Below are 20629 nucleotides of genomic sequence, written 5' to 3' on the forward strand. Positions count from 1 at the left end.
TCATGTACCTATTAGCCATTTGTAGGTCTTTTTTAGAAAAAATGTCTATTCAGTTCCTCTGCCCATTTTAAAATCAGATTGTTTCATTTTTTGTTGTTGTATGAGCTTTTTATGTATTTTGAATATTAACCCCCCTTATCAGATATATGATTTGAAAAATACTTTCTCCCATTCCATAAGTTGACTTTTCATTTCGTTGATGGTTTCCTTTGCTGTGCAGAAGCTTTTTGGTTTTATATAGTCACACTTGTGTATTTTTACTTATATTGCCTTTTTTTTTGGTTGTGATTGAATTTCTCATTCTTAACCATGGTCTAACTTTTTTTTTTTTTTTTCAGTTTCTGCTACTTCAGAATCCTTCAACCATTTGCTTTCATTGAATCTGTATAGTTTACCTAAGATTAAAGTATTAACCTGTGTCATAACTGCATTGTTTAACTTCTGTGGAACAGTGGCTGCTCACATATAGTCCCCATTATCTATTGAGGAGATACACCATTTCTTGGTTATTAGCTCATATTTTATAATCTTGATTTATTTATTTTTTATTTAAGAATTTTTTTAATATTTATTTTTGAGAGACACAGAGAGAGAGAGAGAGAGAGAGAGAGAGAGATACAGAGCATGAGCGGGGAAGGGACAGAAAGAGTGGGAGACAAAGATTTCTAAGCAGGCCCCAGCCTCTGAGCTGTCAGCACAGAGCCTGATGCAGGTCTCAGACTCATGCACTGTGAGATCATGACCTGAGCCAAAGTTGGATGCTTAACTGATTGAGCCACCCAGGCGTCCCACAGTCTTGATTTAAATAGATGTATTTTGGGTGATGGAAATAAATATATTTGAAAGAAAGAAGAGGTTATTCATCCCAGGAAGATGGGGAAACAAAATGAGAATGAAGAGAAATATGTAACTTATGTTTCAAATTTATTTTGCCATTGTCTTAGAAATATCAGATGCATTTATATTAATTAGAAGCACAGAACACATCATCTGTCCTTTGGGTCATCTCTGTTAATGCAGATGGATACACATTTTTTAATGTGGTTATTTTCAGTCACCTATAGATTGATACATGTATTTGAGTATAATTTTAGTTTAAAGCATTTTGTTAAAATTTCTTACAGCAATCCTAAATCGGAGAGTCAGAGAGTAAATAAAAAGGTCAACAATGATGCATCACTTAGAATTCATAATCTATCCATTTTGGTGAGACAGATAAAATTTTATTACCAGGTAAGTGGTCCTTTTTCTTCATTTAGTATTATGATTAATGTTTATGCATTCATATTTTTTGTATAATAACAAAAGGTATTATTTACCTAGAATATACTAAATGCTAATTATTATGTGTCAGATACTGGTTTATTTGCTGGAGATAGAGTAGAATTGACAATCCATTTCTTACGCAATATTAAAGATACAAGCAAACACTTCATATTACCTAATTTTAAAAATAATTATTGTACTTTATGAAATTTTAAAACCAGTTCCCAGTTTCTGAGAGCTTGCATAGTGCAACACTTTGTTAGGCTACTTGAATTATGCCTTTGAAAAGTGTACTTTTTATTGTCCTTGTTTAAACTTAAATTAGATGCATAGTTCGTGGTTTAAATATGAGCATTTTCCAGGCTATCAGTACACCTCTACAAATCACCATAGGTGCATTACACAAATTTTGGTATGTTGTATTCTTTAAAATATTTATTTTTTGCATTTTCTCATTTTGTGATTTCTTTTTCCACTTGAGGTATTTAGAAATACGCCTTTAGATTTCTGAACATAGGGTATTTTTCAAGCACTCTTTTTTGGTTTTGATTTTTGGTCAAAGAAAATGGCTTTTGTGATACTGATTCTTTGACATTTGTTAATAATTACTCGGCTTGGCCTATTATGTTGTCACATTTTATTAAAGTTTGATGTGTGCTTCAGAAAGATAGGTATTCTCCAGTTTTTTGGGGGCAGAGTCAGAGCAAGCTTGTTTGTTAATTGCATTTTTCAAACTTCCATAGCCTGATTAATTTTGTCTCTTGATCTATCAGTTATTGAGAAAGATGAGTTGGAATCTCTTATTATGATGATAGATGTGTCAAGTTTTCCTTTATACAGTTGAAAGCTCTATGATTGAATGCAAATGAGTTTTAAATGTTTAAATTATTATGGCGAATTGTACCATTTATAAGTGTTTCCTCATATTTTTTTCTACTGGTGTAAATGTTTTTTATCCTACTTCTTTTTTTTTTATAGGCCACTCTTGAAATTACACCTTCCATTCTTACCTAGCAAAAAAAAAGGCCAAAATTACTTGGTATTTTTACTCTTTTATGTAATAGTTCCATGATGTTAGAGTGCTTTAACTCCATTTATTTCCCTTTATGATCTTTAAGCTGTTCTTGTCTTGTGTTTTCTTTTTTAAAAACCCCATAAATTAGATACTGAAAGTATTAAAACCCCATAAATTTAAAAACCCCATAAATTAGATACGGAAAGTAGTGTTAAATAAATAGATTCAGTGTTCCTTTAGATCAAACTATGTGTTTTCCTCCCGCCCCCCTCCCCCCAACAAGGTTTTCTTTTGTACCTCAGAATTCTATTTGGTATTATTTTCTTACTGAAGTATATCTTTAAATATTTATTTAAAGAGGGCTTGTTGATGGTAAAGTTTCTCAATGTTTTATTTGTCCAAGAATGCCTTAATTTTACCCTTGTTCTTGAAAGATCATTTTATTGGGTATGCAATTCTTTAACAATTACTTTTCTCTCAGTGTTTTACAGATTTTATTCTTCTATCTCGGGATTCCTTTCAGTTCTAGAGATGTCAACTATTAGTCTAATTTTTGTTCCTAGGTTAAACTTTATCTCCTGGTTGCTAATGTCTCTTCTCATGTCTCTTTCCTTTTATATTAGCCTGATATCCTTCAGGTATTTCTATTACATGTTTATTAGTTTCTTACTCTATCCCCCATGTTCATTAAACTTTCTTTTACCTTACCAGTCTTGTACTGTATTCTGAGTATTTTTTTCAGGACTATCTCTCCAGTTTGCTAATTTTGCCTTTCATATGTGTCAGATGTTCTGTTTAACCCACTGATTAACTTTCGATTCAGTAATTACATCCTTCCTTTGTAGAAGTTCTGTTTGATTCTTTATATCTTTGCCTTTTCATGTTGTTATTAATAATTCTTTTAATTCCTTTATTTCTTCAGAAATTAAAAAAATTTTTCTATTTTAGATTTTATGCCTAATAATTCCAAAATCTGAAGTCAGATCCGTGGGGATCTGAACCTGCATTTTGTTTTCAGTTTGCTGTTTCTTATGGTGGTGGCAGCAGCAGGAGCAATGGTGTGTGTGTGTGTGTGTGTGTGTGTGTGTGTGTGTGTGTGTGTGTGTGTAATTGTGACCTTATTTTGGGTGGGAGGGGATTTGTCTGTGGGAATACTTTGTGTCTGGGCCAAAGATGTATTGCTCCAGAGAGAATTTGTTTTATTTGTGCAACAATCCCAGAACCATTTTATTTTAAGCAGCTCTATACTTAGAAGCAATACTTGTATACTATACAAAACTAGAAAAGATGACAAAATACAAACATACTTCTAATGCCTGGAGAGTACCTCTATTAGTGCCTGAATATGTGGATTTCTGAATCTCTTTCTCTGCATTTGTGTGTATGTAAATTATGTGTTTACATTTTTTTTTTTAAGCTGGTGCTACATTATTGCAAATCCTTAGGGAAATAACCCTCCTCAGTCTCTACCAAAGGCCAAGAAAAACGGCTTCTTTCTTGTCTTCCTTTGTAGGGTTCAGGTTTTTGTTTTGTTTTATCTTTTAACTGAGGATTATCTTTTTATTTTCTTTTGAGCTCAGTCATTTTAAAAGAAATTTTTAAAAATTATCTAGCATTTTTGGATTCCTTCCTTCCTTTCTAATATCTAGTACTCCTTGTCAGAAATAAGTCTGTGCTAGATTTTTTATAAACTTTTGTTTATTATTTGCCAATATTCCAGCTGTCATTTTCCTTCAGTTGATATGAGTAAGTTAGGTTTTATGATACATCTGTTTTGTCTTTTAATGTTGTTTGATATCAGTATTTTCAGATATGAAACAAATGACTAGATTAAGTGATACAGTGGCTTATTTTGACAGTCTTCAGTTTTGTTCTTTAAAGCAATGCTGGGGGCGCCTGGGTGGCGCAGTCGGTTAAGCGTCCGACTTCAGCCAGGTCACGACCTCGCGGTCCGCGAGTTCGAGCCCCGCGTCGGGCTCTGGCCTGATGGCTCAGAGCCTGGAGCCTGTTTCCGATTCTGTGTCTCCCTCTCTCTCTGCCCCTCCCCCGTTCATGCTCTGTCTCTCTCTGTCCCAAAAATAAATAAACGTTGGAAAAAAAAAAATAAAAAAAAAAATAATAAAGCAATGCTGTGGGGCACCTGGGTGGCTCAGTTGGTTAAGCGTCTGACTTCAGCTCAGGTTATGATCTCACGGTCTGTGAGTTCGAGCCCCGCATCGGGCTCTGTGCTGGCAGCTCAGAGCCTGGAGCCTGCTTCTCATTCTGTGTCTCCCTCTCTCTCTGCCTCTCCCCAACTCATGCTCTCTCTCTCAAAAATAAATAAAACTTGAAAAAAAATTAAAAAAAAACAATGCTGGATTTTTGGTTTTACACTATCTTTAGAGAGATGGAAGTTTGCCTTGAAACTTTCAATGAGACTCCTTGGAAGGCAAAGGGATTTCTGCATCAGAATCTTAAATCAGTTGTCAGTGCAACCTAATTCTGTATTGTATACCACTGCTTTTATTTTCTAAACAGCTTTATTTAGATGTACTTCATATACCGTATAATTAACCCATTAAAAATGTCCAATTCAGAGGTTTTTAGTATATTTAGAATAACCAATTTTAGAATAGCTTTGTCACTCCAGAAAGAAACCCTATATCTAAAAGCAGTTACTCCTATTTTCCCTGTCCTGCACACACATTTACCACCACCACCACCACCACTACCACCACTCCAGCATTAGGCAGTTGCTAAAATCTATTTTTGTCTCTGTATATTTGCCTGTTCTGGACATTTCATAAAAATGGAATTGTACACTATGTGGTCTTTTGTTACTGACTTCTTTTACCTAGCATAATGATTTCGAGGTTGTAGCATGAAGTAGTATTTCTGTTTTATTAAACTACTGCTTCTTTTTTATTAAACTTTGTCTTCCTCCTGCCTAAAGCTAAGTGTTGAAATTACCTTTTTATTAATCATGTTAATCTAACGATGTCGTAGTCACCAAGAAATTTGGGAAGGATAGAATTGTGAAATCCATCAGTTCAATAGTTTAAATAAGTGGTCCTCAATGGAGGGTGCTTTTATCCCCCAGGGGACATTTGGCAGTGATTAGAGACATTTTTGGTTCTTACACCTAGGAACACTACTAGTGTTTAGTGGGTAGAAGCCAGGAATACAGCTAAGTGTCTTATAGTGTGCAGCACAGTTTCCCAAAACTAAGAATTATCCAGCCCAAAATGTTAATAGTGCCAGAATTGAAAAGCCCAAATGTTTATCGTGCCTGGTGATTTTATTATTAGTATTTTGACTTGTGTTGAGTTGACACCATTTTTTTTAGACACATCTGTAATATTTCATTAACATTTGCTGGATGACCACTTACATATTCTTTTCTTTTTATTAATCTGTTTGAATACCAATGGACTAACTTAGGGTTAGACATGAATGAATATCTTAACATTTTGTCAGTGTTGTTTCAGATACTTAAAACACAAAACATTATTGAAGATTGAAATTCTCCTTGTATTACTCCCTTGTGTTTTTCCTGTAGAGCCAGTTTACCAAACTACTTCTGCCATCAACCCAGTGCTTCATATTCTTAGATAAAATGTTTCCAAGACACTTCTAAACTTTTTTTTAAATGCTTATTTACCTTGAGAAAGAGATGGAGAGCAAGCAGGGAAGGGGCAGAGAGAGAGGGAGACAGAATCCCAAACTCCATGCTGTCAGCGCAGAGCCTGATGCGGGGCTTGATCCCATGCTCCATAAGATCATGTCCTGAACCAAGATCAGGAGTTGGACACTTAACTGACGGAGCCACCCAGGCGCCTCCAGGACAGTTCTAAAGTATCTTCAGGAATAGATCAACTGTCTTATTTACACAATTAATTGATTTGCTAATTTTTTTTCCTCATATATGTAACCAAGACACACACGGCCTGGTTTAATATAAGACAGGTTTCAAGTTAAAGTCTAAATCAGTGCAGTTTTTGTCACCTGTTAAATTACCTGTCTTTTGGAAAAATCAAAATTTTCCCTGAAATCTATTAAAACTACTAAAAATATTTATTTATATCTCATATGCTCCTCAGAAAAAGTATTGAGGTAAAATATTGTCACACATTATGGTGGGTCTGTTTCACAAAAGGAAAATGAATTTGGGTATGCTAAAATTCATAAATGTGTGTCTCCACAAATTTTTTTTAATGGGTTGGTAGGAATCAGGGTCATCTTGTAGAAATGGTTCCCAGGGAGAAAAGAAGATTGACAGAATACCCTGAAATGATTATTAGTGGAAGGAATTATTTCATTGAATCTTTTTAGTAATGATAGGTAAACTTAAGTGTCAGTATTACTCCTTTTTTTCATTTTAATGATTTGGAATATGTACAAGCTCAGTAAGAATTACAGTGTCATTCAGATTTCCTCTCTTTTCTGCTACGTGTTATTGAATGCTAAGGCACTGGGGCTACAGTGGTGAACACAACAAACCATGTCCCTCATCTCATGGAACTTAGCAGTTTTATTAGAGGGATAATAGACAAGTAAATGACTAAATAAAATACTTTTGATTGTGATAAATAAGTACAATGAAGGAGTAGTAATAAGAGGTCTTGAGAGAGATAACTGGTGAGAATAGATTGTGAGAAGTTCATTGAACATGTACTTCTTCATGTTTAGTGGCAGTTAGACCTTTTCAGATAATCACTTGATCCATATATGGCAAGTATTTTTGTCTTGCAAATAAATATTTGAAATTTTCAAGTCAGAAATAAGTAAGCTATAACTATCATGTAAAATTACCTAGGCTCTTTGAATTTTTAAAAAGCGTTATTTTTCTTCCTGTGAATGAATAGTGAACTTGATTATCAGAGACACAGTTTGCTAGTAAAATCTTAGTCCATTTTTATAATTCTGTCAGCAGCAGTGTTTGTCTTGACTACTGTGCCTGCAGTTTAAATAAGTACTGAATGAAGCAAGGTGGTTCCTCAACTACCACTAAAATAATAAGCTGAATCATTTGAGGCTCAGAAAAAAAAGAATACTATTAGGAAATTTAAATTTATTGGGACGTTTTTGTATGGTTAATGTCGTTAATACTAAAAAGAAATGGTCTGGTACCATTAATCTAGTTGCCAGAGAAAGGTGGTACTTATTAAGGTTTTTGTTTAATATGTGTTATAATAGCCAATATTTGGATTATTAATAAAATATAGTAGCCAAGGACATGAGACTCTTTGTTTTTTATACAACACATACTTGATATCGTATTTTTGGCATTTTGGTCAGATATTCTTCCCTTTTTTTTAAACAAGTTAAAAAAACTTTTTTGTTAATGTTTATTTATTTTGGAGAGAGAGACACAGAGCATGAGCGGGGGAGGGGCAGAGAGAGGGAGACACAGAATTTACATCAGGCTCCAGGCTCCAAGCTGTCAGCATAGAGCCGATGCGGGGCTCGAACCCACAAACTGCAAGATCATGACGTGAGCCAAAGTCAGCCACCCAACAGCTAAGCCACCAAGGTGCCCGAAATGTTCTTTCCTTTTAATGCCATTCATTTACTTTTTTTTTTATAGACTACTAAAATGTAAAATGTCTTAATTCTTTTCACTAGTAACACAGATAAAAGTATAAATACAAATATTATAAATGTAATTATGTTTGAATTTTTAAAATAGGTCGTGTCTTATTTTTTAAATATTTTTATGTTTATTCATTAAAAAAATTTTTTTTAATGTTTTATTTATTTTTGACAGACAGAGCATGAGCGGGGGAGGGGCAGAGAGAGAGGGAGACACAGAATCCGAAGCAGGCTCCAGCCTCTGAGCTGTCAGCACAGAGCCTGACACAGGGCTTGAACCCATGAACTGTGAAATCATGACCTGAGCCAAAGTCAGACACTTAACTGACTGAGTCACCTAGGTGCCCCTATATCATCAGTCTTAAAGAAGAGACTCTTATATTTTAGAAATCTTTGAAACTTATGTTTAGTACTATAGTAATGTGCAGTTTTAGTAACAGCATTTTGCTCAGTGTGTAATTCAGGAAAGGGATATGAGCCCAGACCTTTGCCAGAAGTATTGTTTAACTTCTTATTGTGAAAGTAGTTTCTGGATAACTTCTAGGAAGAAGGAGAAGCCTAGTTTAAGTTATCTTTTTTTTCTTAAATGAGCTTAGATACATTTTTAAAGTTTATTTATTTTGAGAAAGAGAGAGTATGCACAAGCACAAGTGGGGTGGGGAAGAGAGAGAGGAAGAGAGGGCCCCAAGCAGGCTCAATGCTGTTAGTACAGAGCCCAGCGTTGGGCTCAATCTCACAAAACACGAGATCATGACCTGGACTGAAATCAAGAGTCGGACACTTAACTGACGGAACCACCCAGGTACCCCGTAGTTCAAGTTATCTTTAAAGATTACCTAAATACTGTCTGTGTTGGCACAAACATGAAATAGCCTTTCTTACAGTGTTTTAGCAATATGAACTTTAATTCACGGAAGCTTGTGTGTATATCAATAAAGCTTTTAGATGGTCAACTAAAAATGTAGTTAATATACCACTTTTTATAGAAAAACTAAGTCAACAAAAAGTACTAGGAATAAAATTACTTGTACCTATCAGAGCACCTTTACTGTTATTTTCCTTTTAATGTAATCTCTGACAGTTCTTTCTTTTTTCTTTTAATTTTCTTTTTTATTTTTTAAAATTTGTATCCAAATTAGTTAGCATATAGTGCAACAGTGATTTCAGGAGTAGATTCCTTAGTGCCCCTTACCCATTTACCCCATCCTCCCTCCCACAGCCCCTCCAGTAACCCCCAGTTTGTTCTCCATATTTATGAGTCTCTTCTGTTTTGTCCCCCTCCCTGTTTTTATATTATTTTTGTTTCCCTTCCTTTATGTTCATCTGTTTTGTCTCTTAAAGTCCTCATATGAGTGAAGTTATATGATTTTTGTCTTTCTCTGACTAATTTCACTTAGCATAATACCCTCCAGTTCCATCCACATAGTTGCAAATTTTGCCAGTTCATTCTTGTTTGGTCTTTTTCTTTTTATTAAGTATTGGTGTTCTCCAGGCTGTTTTCATACCAGGATAGAATTTCTCCCTGTTCTGTGAAACAACACAATCTCCAGTGCGCCTTCTCATCCCTGCTTTTTTTTTATACTTAGCACTTATCATCAAAATCACTTACTTATTTTCTGTCTACCCCATGAGAGCACAGATTTTTGTTTACTGCTGTATTTCCATTTTCTAGAACAATGTCTGGCAGATAATAAACACACAGTAAATATTTGTTGAATGAATAACTGCTCTGGTTTTCTCAGTTCTTTCAGTTATATTGCTAAAATTCTTTCTCTATACATTTTTTATATTTCTTACCACTTTTTAAAAAAAAATTCACATTTATTTATTTTTGAGAGACAGAGCATGAGTGAGGGAGGGAGAGAGAGAGGGAGACACAGAATCTGAAACAGGCTCCAGGTTCTGAGCTGTCAGCACAGAGCCCAATATGGGGCCCAAACCCATGAACCATAAGATCATGACCTGAGCCGAAGTCAGACAGTTAACCAACTGAGCCACCCAGGTGCCCCTTTTCTTGCTACTTTTCTAACAAAGTGAAGTATCTTCACTAATTCATATACGTATGTATTATCATCCTTAACTCTTCAATTAATCTGTTCCTCCTACTTAAAGTCATATTTATCTTGGGCTCAAATATGTATTATTTTTCCATTTCTTTAGCACCTTAATAATGAACATCTTTAGAACTAGGTGATGTCTGGGAAATCTGGGGATGATATTTAATAGAGTTTCAACAATAGCAATCAGGTTTTTTTAGTCTCTGATATCTTTTATGTTTTGTTTATTTTTCAGTGTTACTTGTAAGATTAGAATAGGGAAATAGGAATTTTTACAAATCTTCTGGATGCATAGAGCCAAATAGAGGTTTTAGAATAATTGGATTTTTAAAATTTGTGTAGTTTTTAGCTGCCTTGCCTAATATTATCACTTTCAGACATAACTAAATTAATACTTGGAAATAACGTAAAAGATAGATTTTTTTCCCATTAACTAGTATTTCATAACGACCACTAAAAAAAAAAAAAAACTTTATACTTTTGTTTTATTTCCTGCCCTTCCCAACAGAAGTCACATACACAGTAAGTCATGGAGCTGACATTTAAGCCTAGACATTCAGATTGTACTCTACCAGAGTATGCTGTACTAGGTATCAGATTCTGCTACACTAAAGTACATTTTCAGACACATGGAGTTAAGTTTGAATATAGCAGTTTTTTGTAGCAATTGCATCATCGAACTACTAGAGTTACATAGCATAAAAGTCAAACACATTAGGTTATTGATGATACTATACAGTGAAAGGATCAATGAGATTGCTTTTATCTTTTTGAACAGACAGAGTTACCATGAGGCATGGGATAACAGAGTAGGCAGGAGTGGGGAGCCAGCTGAGGAAGAGGGTGGAGGAGTGAGGTTGTGGATGTATTGAAGATTACTATTGGTCTGGACAGTTTCCTTATAACATTATACCAACATGGAATGTTACATGGCAAAACAATATAATAAATTACCTTGAAATTCTAAGTTGATGTTTTCTGGTATGATTTATCAGTTTTCACGCATGTTATCCCAAAACAAGTGGTATAAATGAGAATTATCCTTTATCTTAAAACTGAGGTAAAGGTTTTTTCCTAATAATTCAGGATCTCTTAAAATTTAATACCTCTTTAATAATACTGAATTTGAATGTTCTTTGTTCTTAGACTATCTCAGCTAAATGGGATAGAGACAGAACAGTGATTGCTTTTTTTAATGCATCTCATATTTATGATTTCTTTTAAATATATGTACAGGTAGTCTTTTTTTTTTTTTTAATGTTTATTATTTACTTTTGAGAGAGACAGAGCATGAGTGGTGGATGGGCAGAGAAAGGGAGACAGAATCCGAAGCAGGCTCCAGGCTCTGAGCTGTTAGCACAGACCCCAATGTGGGACTTGAACCCATGATCTGTGAGAATATGACCTGAGCTGAAGTCGGACGCTCAACTGACTGAGCCCCCCAGGCGCCCCTGTGGGAAATAAATTTCTTTACAACATTCAGCCATCTCCAGGAATATGGCCGCCTCCCCAGTTATTCAAGGCTTCATCGCGGATTGAAGAGGCAGAGGAGAGAATAGGTGAATTAGAAGATAAAATTATGGAAAAAGAGGAAGCTGAGAAAAAGATAAAAAAATCCAGGAGTACAAGGGGAGAATTAGAGAACTAAGTGATGCAATCAAACAGAACAATATCTGTATCATAGGAATTCCAGAAGAAGAAGAAGAGAGAGAAAGGGGCTGAAGGTGTACTTGAACAAATCATAGCTGAGAACTTCCCTGATCTGGGGAAGGAAACAGGCATTGAAATCCAAGAGGCACAGAGAACTCCCTTCAGACATAACTTGAATTGATCTTCTGCATGACATATCATAATGAAACTGGCAAAATACAAGGATAAAGAGAGAATTCTGAAAGCACCTAGGGATAGATGGGCCTTAACATACAAAGGTAGACCCATAAGGGTAGTAGCAGACCTGTCTACTGAAACTTGACAGGCCAGAAAGGAATGGCAGGAAATCTTCAATGTGATGAACAGAAAAAATACGCAGCCAAGAATCCTTTATCCAGCAAGTCTGTCATTCAGAATAGAAGGAGAGATAAAGGTTTTCCCAAACAAACAAAAACTGGAGGAATTCGTCCACTAAACCAGCCCTACGAGAGATCCTAAGGGGGATTCTGTGAGTGAAATGTTGCAAGGACCACAAAGTACCAGAGACACCACTACAAGCGTGAAACCTACAGATATCACAATGACTCTAAATCCATATCTTTCAGTAATAACACTGAATGTAAATGGACTAATTGCTCCAACCAAAAGACATAAGGTATCAGAATGGATAAAAAAACAAGACCCATCTATTTGCTGTCTACAAGAGACTCATTTTAGACCTGAGGATGCCTTCAGATTGAAAGTGAGGGGATGGAGAACTGTCTATCATGCTACTGGAAATGAAAAGAAAGCTGGAGTAGCCATACTTATATCAGAAATTAGACTTTAAATTAAAGGTTGTAACAAGAGATGAAGAAGGACATTATACAATAATTACAGGGTGTATACATCAGGAAGAGCTAACAATTATAAATGTCTATGCACCAAATTTGGGATCCCCCAAATATATAAAACAGTTAATCACAAACATAAGCAACCTTATTGATGATAATTGATAAGTCTCCTGGTAATTGCAGGAGACTTTAATACTTCACTTACAACAATGGATAGAATATCTAGACAGAGAATAAATAAAGAAACAAGGGCCCTGAATGATATATTGGATCAGATGGACTTGACAGATATATTTAGAACTCTGCATCCCACAGCAACAGAATATACTTTCTTCTTGAGTGCACATGGAGCATTCTCCAAGATCACATACTGGGTCACAAAACAGCCCTTACGTAGTATAAAAGAATTGAGATCATGCCATGCACACTTTCAGACCACAATGCTATGAAACTTGAAATCAAGCACAGGAAAAAGTCTGGAAAACCTCCAAAAGCATGAAGGTTAAAGAACATCCTACTAAAGAATGAATGGGTCAACTAGGCAATTAGAGAAGAAATTAAAAAGTATATGGAGACAAATGAAAATGAAAATACAACAGTATGTCCATGTAGTCTTGATAATTTTGCTTCAAGGCAAGGAAACAAAGAATGATTCTTTAGGTCCATTTAGCTGTTACATACTTAGCTAATAGCATATTCTGTCCTGAGGTAACTTGCTTTGAACTGGAAATTTTATTTATTAAATAACCAGATTCAGTCTTTGGAGTAAGTGATTTTAGCACTTCTTGACACTTACTCTTAATTATTTATCTGACATGATACACATACTGAGTGTATACTTTTTCTTTAAATGTGTGCATGTTTTGGGGCACCTGGGTGGCTCAGTCATGCATCCAGCTTCAGCATAGGTCATGATCTCATAGTTCTGGGTTTGAGCCCCGTGTTGGGTTCTGCACTGACAGGAAGGAACTTGTTTGGGATTCTCTCTCTGCCCTTCACCCACTCACGTGTATGTTCGTGCTATCTCTCTCTCAAAAATAAATAAACATTAAAAAAATAACATGTATCCATGTTTTGGTAATAGTTTTTTAAAGAGCCAGTATATGTAACACTGAAGAAAATGTTTTGAGTCTTTCTAATACATACCTATAAGGAATTATAGATAAAAGATGAATTCTAATGAACCTCTGGTACATGTTACACACTGGCTATGGGAAAATGCTTTATGGGATCTAGAATTACACATCTTTAAAAAGCAATACAAGTTAAATTTTCATGATATTTGCTCCCTCATCATAGTATTAAGTAAAGAGTGATTCAGAAAGAATTAAACACTTTTAAAAATGTATTCCTCAGTAACTGGTTATGTCTGAATATATAGTGAAAGCCAAATTATAAGGACATTCACAATTGTTTGTATAATTTTGCATAGATTGAGCAATATCACGGGACAGCATTGAGCAATATCACAGGACACCTGTCGTCCTGTAGTCTTAATTCATTGCAGACCCTTTGTAGCATGTCATTATTAGTGATAGTAATGACAGACACATTGTGTTCCTTCATCTCCTCAAAACAAGGATACTAAAAATGGAAGATGCATAGTTGATGTATTAACTAAAATGAGTAATTTGAAAGCATTCAATTTTTCTGAATCATCCCGTAGTATCAGAATGTGTATATATTCTTGTCATGGACAATTTGAGAGAAATTGAACTAAAACATCTATTGTAGATAGAGGGGAGAAATAATGATTCACTGAGGAAGAGCTCACTTGCATGAAATGATCTTAAGACACAATTTTTAATGAAGTAACTAGTGTCCTTAATTTTTTTAATGTTTATTTGTTTTTGAGAGAGAGAGACTGAGCATGAGTGGGGGAGGGGCAAAGAGAGAGGGAGACACAGAATCCAAAGCAGGCTCCAGCCTCTGAGCTGTCAGCACAGAGCCTGACATGGGGCTCAAACTCAAAAACTGTGAGATCGTGACCTGAGTGGAAGTCGGACATTCAACTGACTGAGCCACCCAGGCGCTCCATAATTTCCTTAATTTTAATAGAGGTTTTTAATTCCCTTAAAGAGAAGTAACAAAAGACCAAAAAGAGTAATCATGCTTGATCTTTTATTGAGGAATATTATTTAATCATCTTTAAATCATCATCTAATACCTAAAACTCAGATTTCCAAATAGTCAATATTAGACCTGTTCACTTGGACACTTATTTTGTAGATATTTGATATGTTATTAAGTCTGGCTGATACAATAATTTTAGTTACTTAATTCATTAACTTAAAGTTACAAAAAGTTTAAGATCTTAGATGTCTTTTTAAGACCTTGGGTAAGTTTTTTCACCTTTTTGAAAGCTTTTTATTTGCAGTATAGCATATCCACAGAGAAGTGCACAAATCATAAGTTACAGCTTATTGACTAATTAATCAGCATTACCTGTATAACAACCATTGGGGTATCTTTTTACAGGAGACTTTGCAGCAATTGATCATGATGTCATTGCCAAATGTCTTAATCATTGGCAAAAATCCTTTTTCTGGTAAGTATTAAAATTAGCATAAAGTGATAGTCTTAACTTTGCGTAATGCTATAATGCTTATCAAGATCTTGCTTATTTATATGAATACAATGGCTCTAGTAAAATCAGAGGTGATATTCCATTTTATAAAGAGGCAATAAGCTTAGAATATTTGTAATGTGTAGGACGGAACAGACATTCATTTTACGTTAAGGCCAGTGTTGTTTTAACTCTACCACATTGATACTTTCCTGTAATTATTTTTAGTGTCTCATTATAAACAATATAGAACATGATTAAAGGAACATAATCTTAGAAAAGAAGTGATTTTGAAATAATTTCTAGGTTTGTATTCATACATCTGCTCTCATTGCCAGAGCTGTTTGAATCTTAAGAGTTTAGTGATTGATGTTGTAGTTTAAACTACTTCTAAATAGAAAGATGAGAAGCAGTTTTCTTAGGTCATTTAAATTATTTTTGTCAGAAATTTCTGCCCTTTGCCAGGTTTTAAATGTGACCTGTTCAGAGTTTTAATTTTTGAACAACTAGGGAAATTAGCAACTACTAACAAATTTCAACAATGGACTTACTTTTTCAGGCTGTCTGTAATCCACCTCCAAGTATATCTTCTCCAAACCCCACCCTCCATTCTCATTCAAAACACAAATAAAGCTGAAATAAAAACTAAAATCAAGCAGCTGCTTTTCCTGAGGAAATTACCACTTAGGTGAGGTGAATCAGTTTAGACGGTCTTTAGAGATATTCTGGGATGTTTGACTATACAAATTAAAAAATGAAAAAAATTATATGTGAAATGGAATTATTTTCAGTTTCACATGCATTTAGTAATTACCTACCAAATTATAAAGACCAGGAATATAAAGAAAATGGTCTGTACTTTGCAGAATCTTGTGTTTTGGTGAGAGATGCACAGATGACTGGGAAACCATGTAATAATACAAAATAGAGCTCTGTAAAAGTATTAAGGCATGTGAAATATGGAGCCGTTATTCTTATAGTTGGCAGATAAGAGAGGGTTGGGGACCACTGGTGGCTGGTTTGGTCAGGGAAGACTACACAGAGATGTTAGAGTGGTGCCTAGGATCGTGATTAGTAAGTAACTCACTAGAGGGATGGTGTAGGGAAGAAAGACAAGCAGAGAGAGTAACAGAAGTGAAGGCAGAGGAGTGTAGATGTGTATATATTTGGGGAACGGTGATCAGGTGTGGCTAAGAAAATAGATTGTTTCCTGGAGAGTAGGAGGAAATGTTTCAAAAGAAGGTTTGGACTTTATTATGGACAGATTGGCCTGATGGTGAAATTCTGCCCAAAGAAGTGACTTTTTTTTTTTTGTCAGATGTATATGTTTTGAGAAAATCTGAATTGAGTGCTGTTGCACAGCAAATGTACTATCCAGTTCTGTTACAGACCATTAATTTTATCCAGTTTATTATAAATGTTCATTTTTTACCAGCCGGGCTATAACATTTAAGGTTTGGATTCTCATGAGTCTACACAGTGTAAAGCCATTTAAATTTTATAGGTAGATGGATCATATATGTGTTTTAGAAAGAGAACATTAATAGACCTAAAAAGAAGCCAGACCTATGAGGAACCATTTTGACTGAATTTATGGCATGCCCCTATATCAGCTGTTCTTCATTTGGTATACTGGTGTGGTATAATAATTTATGGAAAACTAGTAGATTTGTAATTAGCACACTTTATTGGATAGAGCATTGAAGCGCATTTTGTCTATACTGTAACCCTTCAAAATGGACATCCTTGGTCATTTCTTCTGCTGTTACCACACTGTGCACACAGAGCTGCTTTTTTGAATTCTTCACTGTACTTGCAGACTTAATCCTTGGGTCGAGTTGCTGTGAATAGTAACTTAACAATGAATTCTACCAATGTAAGAAAGAGAGTGGAACTAAAGTGAAATGTAGTACTTAGCAATCATTTTTATTTCAGAACAAGGCACAGAAGAAGTTAAAAAGTTGCTTTTACTTTTACTGGGTTGTGCAGTTCAGGTAAGTTAAAATATTTCTTCATATTTTCATTTTAATAACTTCTTTATATATTTTTTCAGGCTGTAGTTTTTGAAAGACTTAAAGATGGGCTGTTGATTTTCAAAGTCTACATTAGGAACTTTTAAATAACTATAACCTAAGGACATTTTGAAGGAAAACACTCTGTTACTTCATTTCAAACTTTAGTTATATTATCAGCTAGCTGTATCGTTTAAAAACTGTGTATATTGTTTTAATTCTGAGGCTTCTAGTGACCCCAGGTATTTCAAATTTTCTTAGAGGTACTCTTAAAAACTTCTCCCAAATATCCTTATGATTTATGTGTTTATGTATGTGTGCTACAGAAGAGAAAGGATTAGCAACAGAAAGAGGCAGAAATTATGAAAAACGTTATTTAGGAGTCTGGGTTATTATATTGCCCTTTTGATAACTGATTATAATAATAAGAGCAGGCTGTGGCTTATCGAAAGCCTACTTTCTTTCAGGTATGATTCTTTATATAGGTTTTCTTGTAAGTTCTTTTTTCACACGAAGAGGTTGGTATTTAGGTCAGGTGATATGTAAGTTCCCCTAATGAAGACATTTGTGAGAGTAGGAAAAGAGAATTGTTAACAATTACGGTGGAACTGCATGTGTAAACTGGGACTGTACCTGACAAACCAAGATGGTTGCTCTAGATTCGTATTTCTGCCCTTTGCCAGGTTTTAAATGTGACCTGTTCAGAGTTTTAATTTTTGAACAACTAGGGAAATTAGCAACTACTAACAAATTTCAACAATGTACTTACTTTTTCAGGCTGAAAAAGATTAAACTCTTGTCTGACTTCAAAATGTATTTCTCTGCTGATTTTTCCTTTAATCAGCCATTTTTTGGATGAGTGATTACAGTGTTAAACTATCTCAGTTATTTGTGGAATGAATTTATTTGTAAACAAATAAATATTGTGACCGTGAGTAAGTTTTTACATACATATGCCAGAAATTATATATCCGAGAGAGTGTGGTTTTTAGAGCTGATTGCTTGGGAGCTATATACTTACACATCGCATGTTATTTAAGTTTCATGCTGTGTAATATACAGGTGTTTACTTTATAATTGTCTAAATATTAAGCAAATACAGTGTTTATAGTCATTGCTATTCTAATTTGGTCGTCAGATCCTAAATTAGAAACACAGCCTTAATTATTTACAGCCTTAAATACTTTATTTGCTTTTAAAAATACCCACTACTGGGGCACCTGGGTGGCTCAGTTGGGTAAGCGTCCGACTTCAGCTCAGGTCATGATCTCATGGTTTGTGAGTTCAAGCCCTGCATCGGGCTTTGTGCTGAGAGCTCAGGGCCTGGACCCTGCTTCGGATTCTGTGTCTCCCTTTCTCTCTGCCCCTCCCCTGCTTACACTCTGTGCATTCCTTTCTCAAAAATAAATAAACATTAAAAATTAAAAAAATAAAAAATAAAAAAAATACCCACTACTGATGAGCGTTATGTAAATTTAAGTAACATAGTGACAGCATAAATTTGGTTGTAACTCCTGGTTACTATTTGGTTATTGCTGGTTACTAAAATTGACAGGAGAAACAGAGCAGAACTAAGGACTTTTTATGAACAGTTTAGGGAAAGCCTAAATAAAATATTAAAGAAACCATTATTACCATTTGTAAAAGCAATAAAAAAATATTATAAAATCTAAGCTGCTAACCCCTACCCTATTTTCTATAATTCTCTCGTATCCTATATTTAAGATAGAATTTAGATTTCATCCTGTAGGTATTTGGGAGCTGCTGATGCTAATGACATCAAATGGGTAACAATCAGAATCTCCCTGTCAGCCCCTTTAACTGCCTGTATGAACAGTGTGAAATCTTTGTGGATACTGAAGAGCCAAAATGTACTTCAGGAGAAGAAACTGTTGACAAAGCTAAATAGCCAATAAGTATTGTTTAAACACTGTCTAAAATATAATCTGAATTACAGAAAATCTATTCCTGTGTAATTCAACAGGTTAAAAGTCTGACATTTAATGTTATAACTTGCATAAATATGTTTTTCCACATCAGGATTAGTTTTTTGTTATACTTGTGATTCATAGGTAGAAATAGCAAGTTAAAGTTTGTTGATATGATACTAAAGTTCAAGAATTGAGTGAGCCACAAGTTTTAAAAGATGCTGTATTCATAAAAAGAAATAGAAATGGAAAGAAGCATAAGAAAATTGGAAAACATTAAGACTTTTTTATCTTCAGTTATACATAAATATAAACCACAGGAATAACTTTGAATACAAAGAAGACTTTTCAAGGCCAGGGCTTATATATTTTCATTATTGACTAATTAAACCAGTCCAGTTCCACAGGATCTTGTTCAGTGGGTAACAAATCTTCTAAACCAGTTCTGAGTATTAGCTAAAATTTTTATGGACACATAGCTCTGCATCTGAGCCATGAGATAGTTGAGAGAAGATTCCCAATTTCTTTTCTTCAAAGACCATGTAAAATTCAGCAGAACTTAGGTTTATATTAGTGCTGGCTCTTCAGTCTCCAAAAATATTTATTTTGGACTTTCACCAGTTTGCATAGTATTGAAAGTAACTGAGTGTCAAGTGTGATTGGAATTAAAATTTTGATCTTTATGTGTGCCCTCATAAGCAATTACAAGACTCCTATTTGATTCAAAAAACTGTTTTTGAACTTGCTCAGCTTGAGGGCTACACTCTGATGGATGTTTTTCTACCACTTATCTGTAAACCATCTTAAAAATTAACATTTTAGAACATTAATTATTCCATTACATTTGGGGAAATAATACATAGCTTCTAGTTGAGGCATTTATTTTTCTGAGAATACATGAGAATAGCAAATGTAGCTTAATATAAAGAGGGAATTTTTTTGCTGAAACTGTTTTTTTTTTTTGTCATGGGAAAATTTATACCTAACATAAAATTCACTATTTTACTAAATTTTTAAATACAGTTCATTAGCATTAAGTACATTCACATTGTTGTGCAGCCATCACCACTACCCATCTCAGAACTTTTCTCATCTTCCAAAACTGCAACTCTATACCTGTTAAACAGTAATTCCCTATATCTCTTTTACCTCCAACCCCCGGCAACCACCATTCCACCTTGTCTTTATAAATTTGACTAATCTAGGACATCACATAAGTGGAATCATACAGTATTTGTCGTTCTATAACTGATTTATTTCACTTAGCGTAATGTCTTTAAGGTTCATCCATGTTGTAGCATGTGTCAGAGTGTCTTTCCTTTTATGACTACGTAATATTCCATTGTATGTATATACTACATTTTGTTCATCCATCCATTGATGGACACTTGGGCTGCTTCCACTTTTTGGCTATTGTGAATTATAGTATTGTAAATATGGGTATACAAATAGCTGTTTGAGTCACTGCTTTCCGTTTTTTGGTGTCTATCCAGAAGTGGAACTGCTAGATCATATATGGTTGGTCTGTTTTTAACTTTTTTAGGACCTGCCATATTGTTTTCCATAGTGTCTGTACCATTTTACATTCCCACCAACAGTATATAGAGTTCCAATTTCTCCATATCCTTGCCATCATTGATTATTTTCTATTTGGGGTTGTGGGAGAACCATTCTTTAAAGAGGGAATTTTAATTTTTCTATTTTTATTTATTTTACATGGCTTATTTTGGT

The 20629-nt window shown here is 34.6% G+C and overlaps 1 protein-coding gene across 7 annotated transcripts in view; it reads left to right on the plus strand.

Annotated features, from left to right (window-relative positions):
• Positions 1-20629, plus strand: part of CCDC88A (coiled-coil and HOOK domain protein 88A) — a 141206-nt gene that overhangs the window by 32203 nt on the left and 88374 nt on the right. For all 7 annotated transcript variants that reach the window (XM_086701076.1, XM_086701079.1, XM_086701081.1 and 4 more), the window contains exons 3-5: positions 1125-1233; positions 14871-14940; positions 16894-16952. In XM_086701076.1, coding sequence (XP_086557202.1) covers positions 1125-1233; positions 14871-14940; positions 16894-16952 — 238 coding nt within the window. The remainder of the gene's footprint in view (positions 1-1124; positions 1234-14870; positions 14941-16893; positions 16953-20629) is intronic.

The sequence above is a fragment of the Puma concolor genome, chromosome A3 (genome assembly GCF_028749965.1).
Source record: "Puma concolor isolate L17-30 chromosome A3, mPumCon1.1.hap2, whole genome shotgun sequence".
Lineage (NCBI taxonomy): Eukaryota > Metazoa > Chordata > Mammalia > Carnivora > Felidae > Puma > Puma concolor.